Source organism: Ctenopharyngodon idella, chromosome 20 (assembly GCF_019924925.1).
Source record: "Ctenopharyngodon idella isolate HZGC_01 chromosome 20, HZGC01, whole genome shotgun sequence".
In the NCBI taxonomy this organism is placed as follows: Eukaryota; Metazoa; Chordata; class Actinopteri; order Cypriniformes; family Xenocyprididae; genus Ctenopharyngodon; species Ctenopharyngodon idella.
The window spans coordinates 12490274-12517950 of NC_067239.1; the positions used below are offsets into that span (position 1 = coordinate 12490274).

The 27677-nt window shown below is 36.3% G+C and overlaps 1 protein-coding gene across 1 annotated transcript in view; it reads right to left on the reverse strand.

The window, feature by feature from the left end:
* The window catches only part of nt5dc1 (5'-nucleotidase domain containing 1), a 65903-nt gene that overhangs the window by 13368 nt on the left and 24858 nt on the right, over positions 1-27677 (reverse strand). Inside the window, exon 7 of the mRNA XM_051875364.1 lies at positions 554-728. Coding sequence (XP_051731324.1) covers positions 554-728 — 175 coding nt within the window. The remainder of the gene's footprint in view (positions 1-553; positions 729-27677) is intronic.

The window sequence follows — 27677 nt, forward strand, 5'->3', positions numbered from 1 at the left end:
GTGGGCTTCTTCGCACGCTTTGTCACCATAGGCTGCGCAGCTATGCCGCGCCGTCATTGGTTCAACAACTTTCTATGAGTGAACCAATGACGATGCAGTTACACTGCGTTATTGAAAAAGGCTTCAGTAACGGGGAAAAAGGAGACCTTTCCCCATACGCAGTACTCGTTCCGTATCTCAGGGAACCGAGGTTACGTTAGTAACCGAGTACATTAACTATATTTAAAAAAATAAATAAGCTACCATCTCCTTGCTGTAAAATTTGAATGCCATGATCCTCCATATTGACCAGAATCCTACACAAAATGCAAATTCATATATACAGTACAGCGTGAAGAGGAATGCTTAGTGCTATATATCGTTATATAACTATGCAAGCAGAGATAGAGAAATGTTTCTCATATATATATATATATATATCCATTAGTTCTAAATAACACTTTAAATTCAAAAGTTTCTTTTATTTTACATTGTAAATAAATGTTTTCTTATGTCTTTATGTCTTTTTATTGTTATTATCTATTGTGTATGGTTTTACACATGTAAAACTCACCCCAGTATGTGCTCACACACTAGTCGACAGTAGTCAGAGTGTGAGCTAGTGATGAGCAGTAGGACTTTACCGCTATTTTTCATGCTCCTCAACCATCTCTTGACTGCATCCGAGCAGGGCTGCAGGTAACGGCCAGGACAACGTTTCACACTGGGGAAATACGTCCCTGTGTCCTCTAAACATGCAATAAAAAACATCAATCATTGTCATTTCTTAATAAGGTAAAACATTCTATATATAAACATTCAAGGTTTCAAACATGGGGTCATTTTAAAAATTTAGTTGTTGTTGTTTTTTTTGTGAGAATATTTTATGGATTAAACACCAACACAAAACCAAAAAACAAACAAAACAAAAAGGGCAACACTAATATAATATTAGCCTTAATAAAGACAAATAAATAAAGTTATATATACACTGCCTGGCCAAAAAAAAAAAAAAAAAAGATCACAGTTTGGATTTAAATAAGCAAATACTTAATAGTCTATGATTGGATCACTATTGCAGTGATTAATGTTTCTGGCATGTTATATGTTTGGCAAAAATTCTTTAACCCTAACTGATGCAGTGTGTAGATATTTATTTCTTAAACAACCATGTCGGAAGACGTTTCTCATGGCCATATTCCATGATTACAATGCCAAGATTCACATATATACATACATACATACACACACACATACATAAAAAAACTACTTTTTTTTTTTAACTACTTTTCTATCGTAACATTTTAAAATGTGATTTATTCCTGTAATCAAAGCTGAATTTTCAGCATCATGACTTCAGTGACACATGATCCTTCAGAAATCATTCTAATATGTTGATTTGCTGCTCAAAAAACATTTCTGATTATTATCATTTTTGAAAAAAATTTTTGTGGATGCATTTTTTTTCCAGGATTCTTTGACGAATAGAGAGTTCAAAAGAACAGCATTTATTTGAAATAGAAATCTTTGTAACAATTTAAAAGTCTTAAAGGGATAGTTCACTGAAAAATGAAAATTCTGACAGTAATTAATCACCCTCATGTTGTTCCAAATTCCAAATGATGTTTACGTTCAGCGCTTCCAGGTTCTATGTCAGAACGCCGAGGCATTATTGGCCGGCTCCTGCGTCAGCATCACACACGTACATCGTGCTGCTCACGTGAACAGCGTCGGCCAATAATGAGCCGGCATTCTGGCATAGAACCTGGAAGCTCTGAATGTAAACAGCGTAGGAGAATGACACAGAAGAGAAGAAATTGTTGAATAAAGTCATTATTTTTGTGCACAAAAATTCTCGTCACTTCATAAAATTAAGGGTGAACCACTGCAGTCACGTGGACTATTTTAACAATGTCTTTAGTACCTTTCTGAACCTTGAAAGTTGTAGTTAAATTGTATTCTATGGAGGAGTTGGAGAGCTCTCGGATTTCATCAAAAATTATCTTAATTTGTGTTCCGAAGATGAATGAAGGTCTTACAGGTTTGGAACGACATGAGGGTGAGTAAGTAAGACAGAATTTTTTTTTTGGGGTGAACTAACCCTTTAATTATCACTTGTAATCAGTGCACCCATGCTGAATAAAAGTATTCATTTCTTTCAAATAATAATAATAATAATAAAAAATGGTTACACTTTATTTTAAGGTGTCAGTATTACATCTAAGTACTGAGTAATAATAATTAACTGCATGTACTTACTATAGGTTTAGGGTTAGGGTGAGGGTTTGGTTTAGGGTTAATTAAATGTAATTATGCATAATTTCTAGTTATTACTACAGTAACTACATGTAACGTGTAACAATGACACTTTAAAATAAAGTGTTAACAAAAAAAAACTTTTTAATGGCAGTGTATGTTCACTTTATAGTAGACAATTTATATGTCTTGATTCAAATGCTTACATCAGTGCGCATCAGATTATCATTATAGCAATTCCATTTAAATCATGCTTTAAGGTTGCTCAGCTGTTCTTATTAATTGTGTTCCAAATGTTTTTTATTTACTTGCCAATCTAATTATCACACGCACTCGCCATTTGGTGTGTGTTGATTTTGAACCCCCAACTGTCAGCACATCTTTTTCGTTATTTATATCTGATTTTTATTCCTTACCCTAGCTTTCTATCTGACCTACCAAGCCCATATGGTTTAGATCAAACAGACACACACCCCACATGATTCCAAAACTTTTCCACAGCCCGCATCTCTCACACAAAAACATGCCCAGACAGCCTGCCAGATCACAGACTTGAGCATCACACTGGATCGCGTTCAGCCCTCAACATAAGCCATACACACAAATATACCCCTGAAACGCTCGTAATAAACATTCAGATTTAACACGTCAAATGCTTCACTACAACACTGAAAACTTCTGCATAAGGCAGTCTGATCCTATCAGAATTTACAAACCAAACAAACCCAAGTTTCTTGAGAACTAAAACCAAGACGAATGGAAAAACAGAGCCACTAGAGTGTGTAGATTGGCGAGTTGTTAGTGAAAGAGTAAAAGTATCAGTATACACAGGGTGGCCAGCTTACTAAAACAGGAAGTGGACTGTGTTTGCCTGGAGTGAAGGAATGCGCTCCATATGTGAGAAGTACCGTGTCTTCATTTCATGAACAGCAGAAAAGGAGACTTAGGAAAACAGGCATATTCAGTAGTCTTCAGTTTATATTGGCAAATACTGCTGCACCACGTACACACAGCCACGTCTCCAAGCCCTTGAATCATCTCACACATTCACACACAGCGACGTCTCTCAACCTACAACACAGATAAACTCTGGGCTCTGCTGGATAGCACAATAGAAGCTTTTACACTAGTGGTCTCTTCCAAAAGCACAATTTTTTTGCACAACTCTTTTTATTTAGATGCATAAATGTTTCTTTGCTTATATGTGCAGGTCCGTAAGAGCACACATGCATGTCTTGTGCATTTTGGAGTGTGCTGAATAACACTTTTCAGAGTACTTCTATTGAACTCTATAAGACTTCCCTTTAAAATGACTTCTGTCAGGTTGAATATATGTACAAAATAAAAGGTTCACACATTAAAATCTAAACAAACAACAGCGTGATAATGGAGTCATCCAACTGAATTACTATTGCCATGCTGCCCCCATGTGGGAAACATCCTGAATTAGTCCCACAATGATTTAGCTTAAACATGTTATGGCATTTTTTAGTGCAAGTATATGAAAAAGTGTCTATTGAGAATTTTTTTGTTTTTGTTTTTGTATGGTTAAATAAAAAAAAAAAAAGTAAAAAAAAAAAAAGCTTTTGTCTATGGTTACAGGAGTTGCCAAGGACCCCAAATATAGCTAGATACTGAAGATAGAAAAAGAATTTTAAAAGCTTTGAAGGTTTTATTGGACAAACAGTCAGTGAGAGAGACCGACTGACAGACAGACAGACAGACAGACAGAAACTTCCAGATAGCATTGGAATTCACATATCACATCTTTAAGAACACACCATTAATAGAAAAGTTTAAATAGCAGAACTTTGTCAAGCAAACATGTCATATCAGCCAAGTCAGCAAACATATAAAACATACAGCATCAGCTATATATTTTCATGTATAAGGACACATTTATATTGTGTGGGTCTGCCATTTGCAATTATACTAACAGAACAAATTATTAAAATATTATCTGAAAGATAATACTTTGTTGTATTAAAGTGCCCCTATTATGCCTTTTTAAAGGTTCCTAATTTTGCTTTGGAGGTCTCTTAAAACAGGTTTACATGCATTAAAGGTCAAAAAACACTTTCATTTTCTCAAAATATACACTGCACATCACCTCATTTTTCAAAAATTCGAAAACAACTAGAACAAGAAGATTCAGTCTCTCTAAATCCCTCCTTTCTGCAAGCCTGCTCTGCTCTGTCAGATGGCCCAGTCTGTTGTGACTGGTCTACTGCTTACAATGCGTGTCGGAAACGAAACGCTCATTACCATAACTTAATTTTTGCTCCAGAGGCTTCCTAAATCCACAGCGATTGTACACACTGTAAAGACAGTAACAATGATGTCGATTTTACAATATCAATTCGAGGGCGAGTAATAAAAGACTTTGAGACTTTGTCCAGATAGGATTCACAATGATGATCAAAACATAGATGGAGTAGATCGCTTCCATCAACACTTCACTTCACTTCACTTCCCCAAACCTTCACAGTCCTGTACCCTACCTGGGTTGACATTTCATTCAGTAACGTTAGGCAGTATTGATTTATATGCTGTTTAATATTTGATGATTGCGTTATTTTACATGTGCGTAAGCAATGCTTCTATCGATTGATTCTGCTGCTTCTTCATCTGTGCTTTGATCCAGAAATTCTGTAATCTTTTAGAAGATGTGTAAAAGCACCCCATATCATATAACAGTGAAAATATGGATAGCCAGAAAATTACGTTAATGGTAGGGAAAAAGTGAATTGCCGCAACCGTAATCGCATACTGTCTGAGCAGTTACTATATTTTAATTTACTTTGGGACTGTTAAAAAAGTATGTTATATATGTATGAATATGGGTAGTATAAATGAGATTCGGATGTACATCTGACATGTTGTAACTGTCACGTGACCTATCAGCCTCTCCCGTGGCCTCACGGGGTAGTAAAGTATTCATCTAATGCACACTTCAGAATCTCGCCAGAAATAGTAGATCATCTGGGGACTTTTCGCCTACTGTTTTTCGAAAACCATGTATTTGGACATACTACTCTTTTGCCATACTGTATTTTGCATACTATATAGTAGGGAAGTGTTCATTTTTTTGGCTGCAGTGAATGATTACATGCACGTCTTCTGTGTGCCCAGAACTGGAATCATGGTATAGAAAAATCATTAATTGTTTGTGATGTTCAGAGTAGCATCTTTTGGCTCACATTCAATACAATGTGATATTGGGCCCTATTTTAACAATCTAAGCACATGGTCAAAAGCGAGTGGGGCAAGTGCACTTAGGGCGAATCCATAAATCCCTTTTGCTAGTTTAAGGACGGGAAAAATGGTTGGCGCATGGGCCAAAAGGGTTTTCCAAATTCTCTTAATGAGTAATGGGTGTGTTTTGGGCATAACATGCAATAAACCAATCAGAGTCTCATCTTCCATTCCCTTTAAAAGCCAGTTGCACTCGTGGCATGGCAGATTTGCAATTTACATGGCAGAATTTGCAAGTGAAAAAACTGAATGCTTATCTAGTGAGAAAACGGATCTGCTCGTGCGCAAGGTAAAATTTTATTTTTAATATTTGTCATATTTGTGTGCTGCTGCGAGTCCCTGTGTGTGTGTAATAAGCAGAGTGTACACACGTTGTGCACCCACATGTGGGTGCATATTACTAACGCGCTCTTTAAATAACAAAACAATAAGTCTATTTCAGTTGCCTCAAAATAATAATGCGCAACAATGCACCTGAACACACCTCGTTTTCAGACCAGCACGCCCATGGGCGCACAAATGGCTGCAAATGCATTTGCTATTTAAACAATGTGGCGCAGGACGTGAAAATGATAACTGCGTCGGGCTGAAACTAGCAAAAAACAATTGTAGCACCTAGCGCCGCATTGCGCCGGGTGTATGATAAGGGCCCAATATATAATAATGTTAATAAAATAAATAAATAAATAAACAAACAAACAAATAAATATGGTGTAAACGCCCTACAAAACACATTTGAGACAGACTCAAATACAATCACACAAACCACTTCAGGTGTAAATGCATCTGACTGAAGCCACATGTAAATTTTACTCCTCCCCAAATGGTTAAAAAAAAAATAATGTGAGAGTGTTATATCAGCTCACAGTAGCAAGATATGACAGCACTACTGCAGCACGCATCGCCACAGATATGGCCCGTTGCGGATGAGTAGCTGAGAATCTCTTCAAACAAGCAGACATGCAATCTGCTGTGAATGAAACTGAAAGTTTGCCGTTGCATCCTGAAGCTCAACAAGCTCTTTGGTTCTTTTAATTGTGATGATTTTGGCTCACATTTAACAAAAACCCACCAATTCACTATCTCAATAAATTAGAATACTTCATAAGATCAATAAAAAAAAGGATATTTTAAACAGAAATGGCAGGCTTCTGAAAAGTATGTTCATTTCTATGCACTCAATACTTGGTTGGCCTCCTTTTGCATGAATTACTGCATCAATGCGGCGTGGCATGGAGGCAATCAGCCTGTGGCACTGCTCAGGTGTAATGGAAGCCCAGGTTGCTTTGTTAGCGGCCTTCAGGTCATCTGCGTTGTTGGGTCTGGTGTCTCTCATCTTCCTCTTGACAATACCCCCCATAGATTCAGGTCAGGCGAGTTTGCTGGCCAATCAAGCACAGTAACACCATGGTCATTGAACCAGCTTTTGGTACCTTTGGCAGTGTGGGCAGGTGCCAAATCCTGCTGGAAAATGAAATCAGCATCTCCATAAAGCCTGTCAGCAGAAGGAAGCATGAAGTGCTCTAAAATTTCCTGGTAGATGGCTGCGTTGACTGTGGACTTCAAAAAACACAGTGAACCAACACCAGCAGATGACATGGCAGCCCAAAATATTCACTGACTTTGGAAACTTCACACTGGACTTCAAGCAACATGGTTTCTGTGCCTCTCCACTCTTCCTCCAGACTCTGGGACCTTGATTTCCAAATGAAATGCAAAATTTACTTTCATCTGATAAGAGGACTTTGGACCACTGAGCAACAGTCCAGCTCCTTTTCAGTCCAGTCCAGGTAAGACGCTTCTGACATTGTCTTTGGTTCAGAAGTGGCTTGGTACGTGGAATGTGACAGTTGTAGCCCATTTCCTGAATATGTCTGTGTGCGGTGGCTCTTGATGCACTGACTCCAGCTTCAGTCCACTCCTTTTGAAGCTCTCCTAAGTTCTTAAATCGGCTTCGCCTGACAATCTTCTCAAGCCTGCGGTCATTCAATTCACTTATACACCTTTTCCTACCACACTTTTTCCTTCCAGTCAACTTTCCATGAATATGCTTTGGCACAGCACTCTGCGAACAGGCTTACCCTCATTGTAGAGGGTCTTGATGATCGTCTTCTGGACAACTGTCAAGTCAGCAGACTTCCCCATGACTGCTGTTGGGATTACTGACCTAAACCCAGTATTTATACCCTGAGAATGGTAATTTAATAGAACTTGAAATTAAATATTCTAATAATTTGGGACTTATTTTTTTATTTTGATGAGCAGCAAGCTGTAATCATCAAAATGAAAACAAAAAAGTCTGGAAATATTTTACTTTATGTCTAATAAATCTAGAATATATTTAAAATTTACTTTTTGAATTAAATTACAGAAAAAACAAACAAAAAACAAAAACACTTTTTCATGATATTCTAATTTATTGAGATGTACCTGTATATTTGTATAAAGATCAGATTCATCATTGTTTTGCTGAGACACATTTATGTGGCCAAGCATAAATGGAACAGTTTAACAAATCAGATAGCTATCCGATGAGTAAAAATGCATGAAGTGACCAGGTGGCCCTTAGTTAGCTGAAATTGCTGAATTGTTGTTTTTCCTTGAAATGAATTGCACATTTATATTTATTAATTCAAGTTATATGTAATTATTATATTTTAATAATAATATTAATCCATAAATTTAATAATGCATTAATTAATAGATGCAGAACGCCAGTTATTATGGCCAAAAAAAAAAAAAAAAAAACTAGGCTTATTTTTAAGCTACCTCTAATAAAACATTCACCCTAGCAATAAGATAAACACTACAACAATATTTAGATACTGAGCAATTATTTTTCTTCTGAATTAGTTCCCTTGCATCTCAGAGAAAACGCCTCTGGATCTCCAAAGAGAAGTACCTACATTGTAGGTTCAAATCACCAAGAGCAAGACAGTTAAAAGGTTTCTGCAGGGGGACTGTCCTTGTCATAATGTAAATAAATGACAAATTAGTAAATTAGTATTCAGTTACTGGTGAACAAACAAGCAAAAAAAAAAAAAACCTCTGCCAAATACAAAAACAAGAATTATACTGGAGCCCACTAGAGGGCCTCAGAAAACTGCAAAAAGGGGCTGCAGGATGACTTAAAAAAGTAAATAATGACATATTAAAATAGTCTAACCTAATCTTAATTAAATGATAAAAACACTCAAAATAAAGATTTCATTTTCTCCATCAAATGCCTATTTCTTTAAATGAAGAACATACAGACACTTGAAATTTCTGGAATCACAAAATGATTCCATGATAGCCTTCGAATTAAAAAGGTTGAGAATCACTGTTTTAACCAATGAACAGTAGAGAGTGCTATTGTTTGATTAGAAGCACACTCACTCCTGCAACCTACCAGCTGATACACACCACTGTATTAACCGACAAAAGACATGGGTTATTATCTGCACATTTGCACAAATAGTGCACATAAGACATAGCTAAACACTATCCAAAGCAAGTCGAACAACAATATAGCAATATGCCTATAGCGGAGAAGGGAGGCGTTATAGAGGAGGAATACTTCTGCTCTTGCTTTTGTAACTGCATTTCCTCCATACACACAGACACACGCAAAGGTCCTCCGTGACAGCAGAGGCGTGACATCCTCCGGGTGGAACGGTGATCTTATCCAGCATGCTGGAAGCAGCACGCGCTCCCTGATACTTGGAATAACAAACAAAAATAACAACGCTTTGTAGTTTTGATGACCAAGTGTAATCAGCGACCACCCGCATTCACAACGATTACGATCAGAGCTCGCATTCAGGCCTTTGAAGGGTCATGTAGCATTTTCTGTGATTTTAACCGAGATGCACATCACAGAATACAAATGTTAACAGTTGTTGGAAAAAATGGTTAAGTTTTTCATGATATTTCCATCTTCCGAGTATAAAATCTTCATTGTGTCCATGTCACAGGATGTGACGTTTTCTTACACCTATAGTACATTGATGACTCGTCATCAATGTTTCATAATTGAGACCAGGGGTGTAGCACAGATTCCTGGGCCCTACGCAAAGACAGTGTGTGGGGGCCCACTTATATATATGTATGTATGTATAGTATTATATTTTTTATTTTGTCACACTTTTTTTGAATAATAGTGCACAATTATACACAGAGCACTCACTGATAGAAAAACAGTTGTACTATATATCATGTAACACTCTTGTGTTTGAATTGTGCTATAAAAAGAGCACCCCAGTAATATTTGACATAAAAATGACAGTTTTGTGTTTTATTAACAGACATTGTGCCTTGTATTCCAAAACATTACAATCTTTCTAAACTATTTAACATTGTAGGTACCTCTACAAGCATGATGAACACAGGATTGATATTACCCTGATTAGGCTACATGTCTGATATTATGCTATCATAATGTGTATAGTTTAAAAATAGTTGCTGAATAGTATACATGGTAGAAGTAATGACACTTGTGATATTACTTTAATCTTTCATGACTGTTACTGAGATGGCCAATTTTTATATATTTTAAATATTTTCTGTAAAATGTTGTGCTGCATTTGTAAACAATAGCTGTCTGGATCTTGTGATGAATTTTGTGAGTGTTTAATGTTTTTAATTGTTTTTGATATACATTTTTTTAGTTTATCATCACACTTTCTTAAGATTATATGACCGTTTGCTCATATTAATATAATGCAAGATCCACACAAACATTGTTTACATATTGTTTTCCATATTTACAACTTATCTCTAAAGAGTTCGATAAGAGAGAGTTCGATAAGAGCGTTAATTACTGGCTTAGAAACAAGTTGTTTCTCATTATGTAGGAAAATGCAGACTCCTGTTCAGCAAGCATCTATTTACACAACGTAAACAGCGGCATATAGGTCGCTGTCGCCTCGCTCGAACAATATAGGTTCTCACTTGGTCTCTTTGCCTGATCTTAGCTTGAACGGCGGCGGCGCGATTCGAAGATCACCACACTCCGGAGTCCAGCGCGTCCGCTCTCCCTCACAGCCATTTAGCGCTTTGCAATGTTCCTAGACAACCAATCAAATCATGTGAATTGCATGCATGCTGTGCTTGTAGGAGGTGCCTAAACAGACGTGTGCCAAACCTTGCGAACAGAGAAATAGCGCAGACACAGTGTATATGCGCACAATTTTATAATAATAATTATAATAATTTCAGGATCGTTGAGGGCCGCTTATACGCCAAGGCCCTATGCACTCCGTCACCCTTTTCCCCCCACTTACGACGCCCCTGATTGAGACTGTGTGTGCTTATCCTATGAGAAGGTGCTTTTCTTAATTATTCACAACAGGGTATGTTGCTTTCCTATAACAGACGCAGCAAACTGTGGTATCATGCACAGTACAGAAAGAGAGAGACATGTTCATGGACCAAAAATTAGTGCTTGTTTTTACTTTGTAAGAGTTTCTGTGTACAGTGAGTGGAACCTTTAGAGCTTCTGGTTAGGAGCTATTATGCTGTGAGAATTAAACTGTGGAAGTCAGTGAAGATGCACAGCTCTGACAAACCATTTGCACGACTGCTGCGCATCACAAGCTACTGTGTGGTTATGGCAGAGTGATTAACTAGGAAACTTAAAAATGGCACTTCATGGGGAAAAGGCTGCTGCCCCCTGGCTTATAGGTATGAACTCTGCAAAAAAAAAAATCAAAAAAGTATTAAAAGTGCAACAGCGCATTCACTTTCATCACATATATTTTCAATGTGGAGTATAAATACAAACAGCTGTGCATTTATTTGTGCATTAAATTATAGTTATCAAAGAATATGTAGGTATTTGTGTAATGTACTGTGAGGATACAAATATATTTATTCATTTTCATGCGTGCAATGGTGAATTGCAGCGTGCATTTGTAGCATTGGCGTAGAATATGCCTATATTCCCCGCACAAGTTACGCACAAAACGTAACTTCGTCCCCCGCACTTTTTTTAGGGCGAGTGCGTTCATGTAGAGGTTTTCATGTCCCAATTTGAATACATTAAGATTTAAACTCAAAGAGACAACATAGTCGATGCATGACCTGACATTAAATATTTATAAAAACGAGGATATACGTTTCATATTAGACCTACATCATGTAAGAATTATGGAGTGCTAAACCTTCTCATTTAATGTATGTTTCATTTACACTCAAAGCTGGAGGGAGCCCTCGCACAAAAAGGTCCAAAATGGACTCAAAGAAGCAATAACTTAGACGTTCCAGGAAATTCCTTATATGGACAAAAGCAGGTAGCTGAATAAAAAGCGCAAACTTTTTGACTAGTGAAGCCATCTTGGTGTATTTCATGACAATTAAGTATATGAATAATTCAGCGCTAATTGACATAGTCTTTATTACAGCATAGAAACTTTATTTTATATATTTTCTTATACTGTGAAAAAAAAAAATATATATAGAATACAGATTGCTTGTTATTGTTCAGCAGTGTATTTGATTTCTTAGCCAATTAAAAGCAAGAGAAAAGAAAAAAAATGGTATTACACTTGACATTTCTGTCCCCCTCAGTTCTGAAATGATGGCTACACCCCTGATTTGTGGGAATATTTGATGCTTTAACTCAATGAGAGTGGAAAAAACCGGGACTGGATCTGAATCTGTTGTACACTCATCCGCCTCCACTCCACAGCTTACCACATCCAGTTTTGTAGCATTTCTCAATACTGCAGTGAGAACTAACTGGTGCTGAAATTGTGGGCTTCATGACCCTTTAAATGGACTGCATTGTGCTTTACAGGTATGTGCTTAATAAAAAAAAAAAAAAAAAAATTGTGTTCAGTTCCTGCTCTTGTGCTATTTTAAAAACACTTCAGAAAATGTGCTATAAGTGTTTTCAGATGTTTTGCTTCAACTTCAACAACACACCCTTTCTCCAAAACATACAACATCCAGTTAAAGGCATCCAGTAGTTCACTGAGTCCTTTGTATACTGCAACATGATTGTGAATTAATAATTCAATTTTTAAATTCATAATCTGTCTGACAGTCACCTAGGAGTGAGTAACATGCTATAAAGAATCTGCAATTTAAGTCAAGTTACATTTATTCAAATAGCACTTTATACAACACAGACTATCAAAGCAGCCTCACAGAAATAAACAGGAAAATAATAAAATTCATCAATTATGAAATGATCAGCACAATGTAACTCTCTGAGAAGTTCTTAATTTTTTTCAGTTCGTTTGCTGTTAACAATAATAATAATAAATGAAACATAATTTAATTGTAAATTTAATTACCACAATTGACACAGCAACAAACTTGATAGAGCAAAACATTTTGTGGGAAAAGAAATCAAGTAATTTGTTTTATTTAAAAATCATAATTGAAAAAAAATAAGTTGGCTATGGATGTTTTTACTTTTACATATCCTTGAACAAACCATTAAATCACTGACAAGACCTTTGTTGCAAAATATTTTTGGTAATTTTAACATTTGCTTCATAAATACAGAGTTTAAAAAAAAAAAGAAAAAGAAAAAAAAATTATTAGATCAACTCAGAGAAGAATTGAATTTGCATTGCTGCTTGCGATCACATCAAGGGCCAGCCAAATTTCCAGGTGCACAGTGAACCGAGAATGTTCAGTTAAGTACAGTGGTGAATTTTGCAGTCTAGTGGTTTAGAATAAAATCAAATTAAATGCGCCTTTAGCCCCATTCTAACCTATATCAAAATGTGTTAAAAACTCAAAGTTTTAAAGAACTCTAAAGTTCTATGCTTTATTATGTCAACTTACTTTACTGTGTTTTAGTGCTGTGCAGGGCTGGCAGTGGAACTGCCAAGCATCTGTGAGATGCTTGGATTAGATCCTCAAATACTTCAAAGACTAAATGCAAGATGATAAAATAAGCTGTGCCACTCCATTTAGAACCACTCACACCACAGTTTATGGGAAGAGAGAGCTCAGCTACCTCCTCATAAAGAAATGAATCAAAGAGATACTGACCATTTAAGATGGAAAAGCACACACACCCAGGAAGACGTGCTATTCATCTCTTACAATATAAAGTTATTTATATTTTTATAGCAACCAGTCTCTATTTATGACAACTGGGAAAAGGACATCCATTTTAATTTCTGCGCAGTCAGTGTTATCTGCACGATGCACAGCTGATTGTATAATATTTGCATGAGGATGCAGTGACCTTACTTGACTTTGCATTACTTTCCGCTGTACACCTGTTTGAACCCTGGCAAAACAGCTTGAAGAAACCAACCCTCACCATTTTTAGCAGCAAGGCCACTAATGAATGCATGTCTCCCATGTGGCATTTTTCTGTGGTTGCTAAAAGACAAGAGGGGAACTGAATGAGCAGTCCCAAAGGGTCATCATAAAACCCAGCTGAAACTGCTAAACACACTGAATGTGAAACTCCTTTTGAATATATAAAGTTTAGTAACACTATATTGGAGAGTGCTGAAAGCTGTGCCACTTTTTTCTTTGTCGTCATTTTATCCTCTATGCAAGCATAAATGAGACTGAGGTAAAGCTAATTCTCCAAATTATATTCTATTATGTCAACTGATGTTAACTGTTATCAGCTGAAATTAGAAACACCTATAACACAGGGTCAAAGACATATGCAACTTTAAATTAAAGGCAAGAAGACTTTGTGTTGAGCTGTCCTCGCAGACTGCACACATAAACAAACAGACAGCTTGACCACAAACAAATAAATCAAACACGCTTACTCCAAAGTGCCTCTACAAATCTGCCCCTGAAAAACAATTCATGCACATCTTAAGTCCTATTTGGCAGAATATTATTCTAATTTTTATAAAGCAGCCATAAATGGTTGCTTTGCAATGTTGGCTTGCTCAGTGGGGACTTAAAAGTACGGGTGGTGAAAGACAAAAAAACAAAAATCAATACAGCATAGTATCGCAATACTCTGTGTGATATTATATCGATACACAGACACCAAGTATCAGTATATCCAGGGTCTGAATTTTGGCTCGCATTTACTAGTATTGTGCATAATTTTACCATAAGCACCAGCACCTATAATGCAGGAAATAATAATATGGAATTAAAATAATGACAAATGTTTTTGAAACAAAACAGCTTGTTGAATTGCACTAATTGAAAAAAATATGCATTGCATTAACAGTGCTTGCATTTTAATGCATTATATTTTTAGGGCTTGCATTTATCTGGGCTGAAATTCAACATGGTTGCATATTTAAGCTATGAATATTTTAATTCAAAACATTTCTCACACATTTTCATTATTAAAAATTCAATATTCTATATACACCTCTCAGATTTCACTTCCAAAATATTTGGTCTGTTTAAAAATACAACCTATAATATTCGGCAGGCAATTTTCAGTTCATTTTATTTCGCTTAACAAATTCGCTTCCACAAATTCAGTGGTTCAAATTCGACAGAAAATTCAACATTGCATATACAGTATACTGGCCCTGATAATCATCACATATAATTACTGCTTGCTTCATTTCTGTAAATCTGTTTTTGTGAATGAATGAATGAATGAATGAATTGACTTTCTCTAGCCATTGCTTTGGGCTTCGTTAACAGCTGCTTGCAGCACCTGCTGGTGAGGCCGACTAACAGCAGATGGAGATTATGCATCTGCAATGTACTTCTATTCCTGCAGTTCCCGGATGTGCAATGTTGAATTTTCTGTCGAATTTGAACCACTGAATTTGTGGAAGCGAATTTGTAAAGCGAAATAAAATGGACCGACAAATTGCCTACCGAATATTATAGGTTGTATTTTTAAACAGACCAAATATTTTGGAAGTGAAATCTGAAATTTGAATATAGATTATTGAATTTTTAATAATGAAAATGTGTGTGAAATGTTTTGAAGTGAAATATTCATAGCTTAAATATACAACCATGTTGAATTTCAGCCCAAGCATGCACATTTAACACAATGCATATTTTTTCAAGTGCAATTCAACAAGCTGATTTGTTTCAAAATCATTGGCATTATTTTACTTCCATATAATAATAATTTGAAATGTTTGTTTCCGACTAATTAAACATGTTAATTAGAATCAATGAAGCTGTCTATATAATGCCCTATCTACACTGCCAGCCCACTCGTTCATAATGTAATGCAACATGATTGACAAGACAGACAGCAGCAGCAGCAGCAGCAAAACCTGTCTAATGAGAGGATGAGAGGATAGTGAGCTGGATAAGTTTCTGGATATATTTACATAAAATAATTTGGCCAGCCAGTCATGTATAATTTCCTTTTAAATTAAAAAAGCATCAATGGCCAATGTAAATGTTTAGATAAAGGTAAAATAAAGGTCATGCTTTGTGACCACAAGTGCTCAGCCATAAGTTCTTTCTCTGGAAACCTGTAGGTTTGTCTTTGGTTTCCTACGTGTGCATATGCTATTCTTCCTCACATAAAAAAAGAATAAAGATCTTATGCCAAGCAGAACTACATATTGTACGAGAAGTACAATTAAAAACTGAATGGATGGGAAATAGCATAATAGAAGAATGAATGGCACAAGAGTTAAACAGGGTGTTGGGTTTAAGGGTGGGATTTGGTTAAGATTTAAGAGTCTCAGACGCCAGTTCCAAAGTAAGTCTTCCCTTAACTTGTCCCTTGAGGCTGCGGAAAACTGTAGACCTAACAATCTGTCATTACAGAAACCCCAACCAAGCTTCCAAATCTCTGGGAGTGAAGGAAAAGTTCTTCAGAATCTGTGCTTAGCTCAAAGACTTTCAGATGCGAAGAATACTATAAAATAACACATACACATATCTACATGCTATTCACATTAATCATGCAAACTAGGCAAGTTGACAAACCAGTCTTAAGGAAGTCTGTATAATTAGGCTGGTTAACCTCCTTTTGATTGGACATGTTACTTAGGAAGCTTTTAGACAAGAAGTGCTCTTGTGTTCAAAAACAGCTAGAGGGAGCACAATAGAACAGAAGGGCTCTCCAGATGTGTTATTTTAAAAGTTTGACTATTTTTGAAGAATATATCTTTCTGCAAGAAAAGTGTTTCACACATGCTTCACAATATAAATAACTAAATGGTGTTCTTCTTATTCATCAAAGAATCCTGATAAAAAGTATCATGGTTTCCACAAAAATATTAAGCAGCATAGCTGTTTTTAACATTGATAATGATAAAGAAATGTTTCTTGAGCAGGAAAATCAGCATATCAAAATGATATCTGAAGGACTGTTTAACATTGAAGACTGGAGTAATGATGCTGAAAATTTAGTTCAATTGAGTTCAACTCAGCTATAAGCAGCTCTACAGAAGACAATAGTGTCGTTATTCACTTTCAGTCACTTCAATGCTGATTCAATGTAGTTCAATAACAGTGTTGCAAAATGTAACTATTATAAAACAAAGGTGATTCAGCTATAAAGCAGCTCTGCAGAAGACAGTGATGTCATCATCAAGCTCAGTTCAGTTCAAGTTTTTGTTCTCATTGAATAGTGTCAGTGCAGTTAAATGCAGTATTATGGAATATTAAGTAACTACTATTTATGTGAGTGGCTGTGATATAAAACTTAAAGTTTAAATGTTTTGGATAACTGTTTTATTGAGACTCCAACTTACAGGCATTGTTCTAATTGAACAACCTGGGCTAGTTCCTAAAATTAGGTATATAAATAAGCTACATCACATGAGCGCTATTGTTCAGAATATCATACGTGAATGTCTCCATAATGAATGATTGAAATTTGAAGAAAGACACTGTACGCAAAATTTCAAGTTGATTGGACAAATCAGATGCAGTTTAGTCTCTACATTCTGTTTCAAGGCAGAAAAAAAGCTCTTCATGCCTGAACCCCTAATAAAAGAGATTTCTGTACTTTGTTTGGACCCCTAACAAACCCCACTGTGCCATCCTGACAATCATGCCTGTAAACAGCGACCAGCAGTCAGAAAGAAAATGCTGACAAAAATAAATTAAAAATAGACTAAGGAAAAATCAACTGATATACTGGAGCCTTTTCAGATCTGGCACACCTTCACTATGGATTGTGGCAATCCTTCTGAAAAATGACTCTGCAATTAAACCATATATTCTAACATAAAATCTTTCAGAGATTGGAGTGGGCAACCTTCTCTTAAACCTAGCCAATGATGATTGTAACTGCTGTATGAGTCAGTAAGATGCATAAGTCAGTAATTCCATCTTAAATCAAACACTTTCACTCTCTCACGGTCATTAAAATATAGATGGAAAGGCAGTACTTAGGTTGATGACAGGCAAAGGAAAATCCATCCAAATGGAAAGGATTATCATCTATACACCACTAGAAACATCTAGATTTGACATAGGATTTGAAATAATGCTGATAAAACATTTAGATCTTAGTTAGGGTTTTCTCTTCAACATTTTGTCAGCAGTAAGGCCGTGTTCACACCAAAGTAGTTTTAGCCAGCTGAAAATGCCAGGTGCTCTGCTGCAAACGCCTAGCTTTAGACGCTTGAGAGCACTTTGGCAGTGCAGCGTTTTTTTTAAGATGCTCAGTGCCTCGTCATGCTGCTGCCGTTTTAAAAACTCGACGCTCCCATTGAAAACAATTGGGAAAACATGTTAGCCTCGATACAAAAAAAAAAAAAAAAAAAAACACTTTGGTGGACACAAAGCCTAACTGTGTAATGTGTAACATTGGCAACTGAATAGTTTTACAAAATGTTTCAGCCCGCTTTCAAAGACAACATCAATCTGTCCTGTCCCCCGAAACAGAAATTAACTTGAATTTCCGTTTGAGTCGTTTTTGAAACCATGGATCCATGGTTTCCAGTGAGGCAACAGGCTTTCCTTAAAGCAGGGGTGTCAAACTCAGTTCCTGGAGGGCCACTGTCCTGCAAAGTTTAGCTCCCTCCAACCCTGATTAAACACACCTGAACTATTAATTGAAAAGTAATCGAAACCGAAATTCAGAACCTCTAAATGACATAATTTTCCCATGTCAGTTATTTTGTTTTTTTAATCCTGTTAATACTTTCCCTTTAAAAACATACTACCGCTTAGAAACTCAAAAGTTATAGCATATATTTTTCTACTTTTGAAGTAACTACTTACAACCCACATCTTCACAATTAATAGAGAGACAGCATGACTAATACACACGCAATAGCTCTCTCATTAATGCATTCAAATAAATGTACTGGTACTGTGCTAATTTATCGGTATCTGATATACAATGAGCAGAAATCTGTAAGAAATGTTACGAACCATAGATAAAATAACTGCTGAAAGTGAGCCGTTATGTTGGAGCACTCTTTCATCAGGAAAAAATATTCCATCTTTAATAGTCAAGAATATTTACAGAACAAACCTTGTCAGTGAACTATGAGAGCAAAAAACAAAAACAAAAAAATAAAAACAAAGCAACAAAACAAAAAAAATCGTTCATTAATCGTAATCGAGATAAAATGTTCAATTAATCAAGATTTTAATTTTAGGTCATCACATTGTTCAGCCCTACTTCCAGGTAGGTGTTCTGGAGCTGGTTGGAGCTACACTCTGCAGGACAGTGGCCCTTCAGGAGTGGAGTTTGACACATGCGATTTATAGGTATGTACACCCCATGAAAAATATTTATTATTTATTTATTTTATTTGGTCGGTTGTCAAACTTTTCAGGTCAAGTACCACCTCCAGGGCAACTCCAAACAGTGCTGGGTCTGGGTCTAGCTTGTGCTGAATAACTGTTGAGAGTCTTAGGGTGTACTCACACTAGGCACTCCCCCGCTGGCCTGCACTCATCTTGCATTTAACGTCCTGTGGAGGAATCTGCAGCTTTACTCGATCTGCAGCTTAACAACAATTCCTGTTCATCAATAAGGTGAGAACCAGACCCGTTATAAACCTACATACACTCGAATTAAGTACATGAATTGAAAATTGTACTATCAAAGTAGTAATAAAGATGTTTGCCACCGTAATTATGACAGTAGCGCACACAAAGTAGAAGCTGTTCCGTGCTCAGGCAAGGTTAGCACTCACACTGCATGCGAACAGCGCTCGAGCCCAACCGAACCGCGCTCTGGCCCACCTCTTCCAAGCAGGCCAGGGACGGCTAAATGAAAGTTACATTTGTTACAATAGCAACAGTAGACTTCCCAGCGCATTCTGTCCGCCCCCACCATTGCAAAGGACCTCAAACGTCAGCTTTACACATGGCCTCTTGCGACGGTCCTGGACCAGAACATGTTCATAAATGAAACATCTGCAAATTAGCATCATTGTTGGCTAGTTTCAGGGTCAAATATAGCTAACTTTGGACAGTGCACTACTTTAAACTGTATGAGCGAATGCCTAGCACACATTGATGAAGGGGTCACAGGAGGACACGGTGTGTCTTCTGAGACTAGTTGACCAAGATCTTCTGTTCTGCCCAATAATAAAATTTAATTTTGGGGGAGGGCAATGCCACTGCTGTGCTTAGACCTTTCATGTTTACCATTCCAAATATGAGGTCTAGATTTGAAGAAGAGTTAGACCACTTGGATCATATTTTATTTGTACAAAAAAAAATTAAACTAATATGTTTTAAAAGGTGTTTTATAATGGCATGGAACACTAACAACAAGGTACATACATTTATTTTTCTTTAGGCTTTTATCCAATAAACCTGACCAAAGCATTCAAGCAGGGAAAGCAAATACTAACAGTCTAAGGGGGCAGCCCTGTCAAGTACTGTAATACAAATTAAATAATTTTGAGTACTGAATAATATTTAAACCACTGCAGAAACTTACTCCCACTCCATCCTGTCAAACACCTTCTTCAACAACACACTTTGTTATGACCTGCTGCAGAGAGTAAATTATATTATATAAACAGTGGATATTAGAAAAAAACCTGACAGTTTGATCATGTGATGCTGGCTTTAAAGCCAGCACCTTACCTAGAATTTTAACACCGCAAAATTCTAGATGCTGCATCCCTAATCAAGCTCACCTTAAAAGTCCAACCAAATTCTCCATCCCTGTGTATTCCATCAGAATAGACCGGCGGGCCGTTTTTGGATCAGTTGATAACCACTACCTCGAATGAAAGGTAGGTGGTGTTAAAAAAGCTTAATTTTAGATGAATCTTAGATTAATGGGTTTCAGTCAGGATTAGAGCAGGGCTGAAGTTGCTTTTTTGAATATTACCTTTTAATGTAGCGTGTAATATAACTGTTTGTGAATGTAAAAGGTCTGCAAAGTTTCAAAAATCAAAGTGCATGACTAATGGAGTTATTGTTTCCCAAAAGAAAAAAACAATCCTGAAATACTTAAAATGAGTCAGTAATTCCAGTTTTACTTCTTGCTTGAGCCTACGCAGGTTTGTAACAAATCTGCATATCCCCACCTATGGTCTTAATTGGCTGCCTGAGAACATCTACTTTGACCCACTCTGAAAAACTACAGTTGTAGCTGAAGCCTGGATGAGTTTGGGTTGTTTTGTTGACAGGTCGAGAAGACGCTGTTTCCTGCACTGCGAAAGCAAATCCGGTACAGTAAAAAAAAGTTGCCATCGTTACTGTTCGTTTCACTGTGCATACAAGCACTGAGGAAGCCTCCAGAGCTGAAATTCACATATCGTCACCTTGGAATTATAAGTTCTATCTGCAGTTTTGAGATATTGAGCTTCAAAGTTTTTGCATTCTATTTAACTTTGTAGATAGAACCTTTTTTGTTTTCTAAATAAAAAGTCCCAAAATGTATACAACATAAAAAACATCACATAATGTAAATAAGTTGTCACAGAATAAGAACATGTGAATAACTCAATTTTGACCAAAATGTCAGATAGAATAATTATAATTATAATTCCAAGGGGACGATATGGTAATGGGAGTTTCGTTTCTGACACATGCACTGTAAGTGGTCCACCAATCACAACAGACTGGGCCACCTGACCAATCAGAGCAGAGTAGGCTATCAAAAAGGAAGGGTTTAGACCAGAACCTTGATCGAACAGTTTCAGACACTGACAAAAGAGGTGATGCATATTATGAAAAAATTAAAGTGTTTTTTTTTTTTTTTTTTTTTTTTTTTTACCTTGAATGCATGTAAATCTATTGTAGGAGACCTCCAAAACAAAGTTATGAACCAAATAGGGGCACTTTAAGAGGCCATTAAAATGCAAAAATTACTGCGGTCACAAAATGACCTGCTTTGAAATTCGTGCCCAGGGTCAAGGTCCAGTTATTGCATGACACAGAATGATTAGCTTATTTCAATATATAAACACATTCAAACATGGCCTAATTTGATGAAATAAATAATCGCTTCACCCTCCCCACAAACAAATATTGCAAAATATGTTTGCAAAAATGTTGCCGGCCTGTGTTTGATCGAACAATAACAAAGCTGGCTTACTTATCTCATAGCCAGTGCTAAAGAGACTACAGCCCAAACAACATCAACCAGTATTTACATTAACTGTAATGCTGTGTACGTTCCCACCCAGAGCCAATTACCGCCATGTTAAACTGAGGGACCTTGACATTGGTTCACTACTCTAACATTGAGTGCATTTATATGCACAACCCTATAAATTTGTGCAAGGTCATGTAAGGTCATGCATTCATGTAAAACTTTTAGCAGATACAGTATATGCATTTAAACTTCGCAGTCTTTCTCCAGTAAGAATAACCAAAAATAGTGATGACATGATGCACTACATAGATTTTTCTCTCTAGAATGTAAAATCTCTCTCCCTCTAAAACCACCTGTAATTGACAAGCAAGTAACAAATCATGGTTTGTGACTGGCATTACAAAAGCCTAGGCTGCAATTAACGATTATTTTGATAATGGATTAATCTGTTGATTTTTTTTTTTTTTTTTATTAATTGTTTTATTAATTATACTTTTTTTTTTTCTCAAAATCGCAATACATTGCAATATCAATATAGAATTACAATTCTACAAAAAAAAATTACATTAAATTATAAAAATAATATATCATATCAACAAGTATCGTGATAGTATCGAATCAGGAGATAAGTGTATCGTCCCAGCCTTAGTTAAAAGGGCCCTCGCACCCAGGGCCACTGCCACTCGGTGGCCTTAGGAAAACAGTGAACAGTGGTCAAGATGCATTTAAGCAAGTAAATATAGGTAAATATAGAAGAAATATGGCAATATTTGGCAATATATACAGTGCCCTCCACAAATATTGGCACCCTTAGTAAATATCCCCACAAGTTGTTCAGGAGGGTTTCAAGAAAAATCCTCTGCTCTCATCCAGAAAAAAAATCTCCAGCATTTTCAGTTGTCAGACAAGACTGGAACTTCAAAAGGGACATGGTTCTATGGTCAGATGAAACTTAAAAAAAGAGCTTTTTGGCAGCAAACCCACCAGATGGGTTTGGTGCACACATGGATAAAAAGTACCCCATGCTCACGGTTAAATATACTGCTGGATCTTTAATATCGAGGGCCTATTTTTCTGCTGGAGGTCCTGGACATCTTATTCAGATACATGACATCATGGATTCTATCAAATACTAAAAGATAAAAATCAAAACCTGACTGCTTCTGCTAGAAATCCGTGATTGGATCTTCCATCGCAATAATGATCCAAAACAAACATCAAACCAACACAAAAATGTGTCACTGAGCACAAAATGAAGCTTCTGCCATGGCCATCCCAGTCCCCTGACCTGAACCCTTAAGAAAATGAGTGGAGTGAACTGAAGAACAGCACCACCAACATGGAGCTGGGAATCTGAAGGATCTGGAGAGATTCTGTATGAAGGAATGGTCTCTGATATCTTGTCAGGTGTTCTCCAAACTCATCAGGCATTATAGAAGACGACTTAGAGCTATTATCTTGGGAAAAGGACGTTGCAATAATTGGGTGCCAATAATTGTGGCCAACATGAACTAGAGAAAAACATTTATTTCATAATGAGCGTTTCCTCCCATTTTCAATTGTTTTACTTCAATGATAGGTTAGAATTTTGTGAATTTTTTGAATGAAAAATCAAAAGGATAAACAATGCAGATTTATTTTCACAGCCGCCTTTGCTCATATTTACTAAGGGTGCCAATAATTGTGGAGGACACCGTAAGTCAATTTAATGTGCCACACTTCCTGCTGCTAGCAGGTGGTGCTTTGACTACAACTGAATATTGCCATTTAGATGTCTTCAGGCCAGGACTATTATCAAACTTGGAGTTTGGGGAAGATCAAACATTGTACACCCTTCAGCAAAAACTCAAGATCTTCGCAATTTAACGTCGCAAAGGCCTTTAGATTAGACTGACCAAATATGATGTTGATCTGATTAAATCTCTGGGAGGAGTTTGTTAAAGTACAATGTCTGGAAATGGCAAAAACTGCAAAACTTTTGCAGAGAAAATTCAAAATATCTGAATTCCTGTTGCTTTTCAGATTTTGCTCCAAAAGACTTTTTTGTAGGTATTGGGCTGTTACATGTGTGTACCCATTTCATACTTGTACATGAAATGTAGCGTGAGGGGTGCTTCATTGAAATTTTGTAGGTTTTGCTATTGAGCCATTAGAATATAAATAATAAATGGAGCAATTCCAATAGGGTCCTCACACCGTTGGTGCTCGGGCCCTAATTACACTGCTGAGTCTTCCACTATACCTTAACCCACCCGTAAACCTAACCATACCACCGATTCTGTCCCTAACCTTACCCATATCCCACCTCAATAGCTGCAAAAGTGTTTTGCAATAAAACACATTGTACTTATTTTTTAAGTGCATAGTAGTTAAGGACACCTAATATTTGAATAAAGGGTGAAGATGTCGATTTTCCTAGGCTGGACATCACTTTGGGCCACTACTGTATGTTTTTTGTTTGTTTTGTTTTTGTAAAAAGCTGTAGTGATTAAATAAGGGACACAGCATTTTATATTTCAATATGGGCAATTGACAACCCTAATCATTAGTGAGACAGTACAGTTCATTTAACAGCACTATAGCCAAGTTGTATTTATGTAGGAGTGGTTTGGATTCTTTTTCTTTCTCTAACGACTCCAGACAAAGCAGAGACTAACAACTTTCCACTGTAAAATTACTTGGGTCATAAAAAGAATTTCATAATAGTACCATTGCTTCATTAGACAAGTTTAATATGCACCAAAACATAAACAGTGGGAAAATTGTCAACCTGTTTTGTTCACATGATACACTTTTACAGCTAAAGATTGATAGAAGATACACGTACATTCAAAAGATTGGAGTCATTAATATATTTTATACATTTTTTGAAAAAAAAAAAAAAAAAAAAAAAAAACTTTTATTCAGCTAGAACATTAAATTGATCAAAAGTCATAATAAAGACATTTACATTACAAAGATTACGTTAAAAAAAAGATTTGTATTTCAAATTTCCATTTCATGTAAGAATCTTAAAAAAAATATGCATCACGGTTTTCACAAAAATATTAAGTAGCACAACAGTGATAGTTTTAATAATATTCAACATGGATAATATTAAAAAATGTTTCTTGAGCAGAAAAACAGCATATCAGAATAATTTCTGAAGGAACATGACACTGAAGACTGGAGTCATGATGCTGTCTTTTTAGAAATAATTGGTGCAGCCAAATAGAAGTAGAAACAAGCATTGAAGCTAATGCTATTCTGAGGAAAAAAACAACACACAGCAGCAAACATAATTCATTTTTAACAACATCAAACTACTTCTGAGAGACAACAGGCAGACAATCATGACTCATCATCCTCTCGCAGAAAATCCTTCAATGTAAACAGTACAAGTAGAAAATAAGGATGTAAACAAAGCATGCCATAATTATATGTGTTCTCCCCACATATGATTTGGGGTGGAACATTTGGCTTTAAATAGAGAGGAAAACAGGGTGACAACTGTGCAGAGCTCTAGAACAGAACCACGACTGGCCCAACAACTCAGACCGCCACACACAATATCATTTAGATGAAAAACTTCAGCAAATCTACACACTCTTCACTAGTGGTTCTGAACCAGTGGACCGTGACCCTCAAAATATACATATAAAGAAACATTGTTCTCTAGAAAAATCACCTGACAAATGAAAAGAATGCATGTGTATTTTTTTTAACTTGTCATTAGAAATAGTAAATGCTATGAATGCCATGATAAAATCTAGGTTTAGCCCATTTCTCCAGTATGTCTCCAGTATGTGTTTGAGGTTAAATCTTCAAGGTCTAACAAACACACTATGTAGAACATAGAAATACACCTCTGGAATTAAAGCAATTATGGGTAATTTGTTTAATCAACAGAAATTTAAATTAAGTCCACTGTAAGGGACATGTTTTAATACTTAGGCCTGTATGTACTGTATGTTAATTTTACAATGAGAAAGCTTGGATTTTACGAGTTATCTTGATATCTAAGAGCATATAAAGATTCCAAGCAGTACCCAAAAATAGAGTAAATAACCTTTTGAAAGCAATTTGGCGCTATTTTGTGCTCCAGGTAACAAAAGTCAGTCTCATTTTCCAACTTGTTAAAGCTTTCAGTAATATTTGTACCGCTAACCCTGGTTTATGAAATTTGCAGAATTAACCCCACACTGTGGTGTCAGTGTGCTATACAGTGTGAAACAATGTAGTTGCTTAAGCAACAAACAATCAGTCTTAAAATGAACAGCACTTGCCTCATTAAATATTCACGTGCTTTGTACAGTCACAGAAACATTCACATGCTGGATTTCATTTCTGTGCTTGAGGGAACACTCAAAATGTCAAATAGTGACATTGGAAGAAAGAAGTGATCATGTTATTTTTGCAGTTACAGACTGGAAAATGCATGTGCAGCTGACACTGTGTCCTAACCAGATGTGACATGTTAAAAGGTATCTTTTTCATGTTAATCAAAGTGTTTTTCTATTTTAGAAATGGCTTCTATTTCTGCAACGTCACACCTGGAGCAACAACATACAAAGTACTTTGGTACTGATTATGTGCTTTATTTAATGTTAAAAGATTTTAATGTGAATTTGAATATCATTTTGCATGACCTTTATAGCCATACTGAAAACAAAAATGGAAAAATCCCCTCAGATCTTGAAAATTAAAAGAAAATCAACATTCAAAAATGAACACAGTGTAAACAAACAAGTGTATTCTATGAGAAAAATTGTTTCAGTCACTTAGTATGTATTTATAATAATGCTAAAATGGAGTAATATTTATGAATTTGATTATGTAGCAATCCATTTTATTGCGAGTGCAGTGAAAGCTCCTCCCACAGGCACTTGTGATGTTTTTGAATGATTGAATGATGGTGTGGACAGACAAATTCCTTTCAGTCACTGGAATCCTTGTCTCACTCTTCCGCATCACACCATGTCCTAACCAGATGTGATGTGGAAGCTCTTCAAACTGTTCTTCAAACTAGTCACATGCTATGTTCATCCAATCAATGATATTGGCACAGCAAATATGCAAATAAGAATGTAAAACATCAACACTGAAAATTAATTCCTAATCCAGGGTAAAGATTTAAGAGTGTGAAACATGAAAAGAGGAAACCCAGGGTTTAGAATGACAAGGGATGAACATTTTAAGAGTGAGAATTTTGAATTGGTTAATGTACATATGACCAGAAGAAAATCTTTTTTTTTTTTTTAAATGGCATTGTAGCATGTGCTGATGTCACACATGTAAATGACCTGACACACAACTAACTGAATGTCGTTCTGTTCAACACAACACATGCTACACATTAACTGAACTTGCTCTCCAAAAGTTTTGGAGTCTCACTCTCAAAACTAACCATGTACGAACGGACTGGCCACCTTACCTGCTGCTGTGTGAATGCAGCCAGGGTCAGAGAGTTAGAGACAAATTTCAGAAAATTACGCAGACTTCTTTAAATTCTGCTAAAAGTGATTTTGGATCCACCACACAACCAACGCCTTTACCAATGGTTATTACAGGACCATTTTAGAGTCTATGGCAATTACAGCATTTTGGCTAGCCAGCTATTGGTTTATTCAAGGAAGAATAATTTAAGCCTTCATAGTGACCCTCACATCAGTGAGCTGGGTCTTTCCATGGTGGCCTGATTCAAATGAATAGCCTCTCATTAAGGGTCAATGTCTGCTTCTCCAACTCCATTACAGCCACTTTAACATTTCCATAAACTCCAAATGGGCATTGCAAATGGGCACCATGTGACTGGACACTA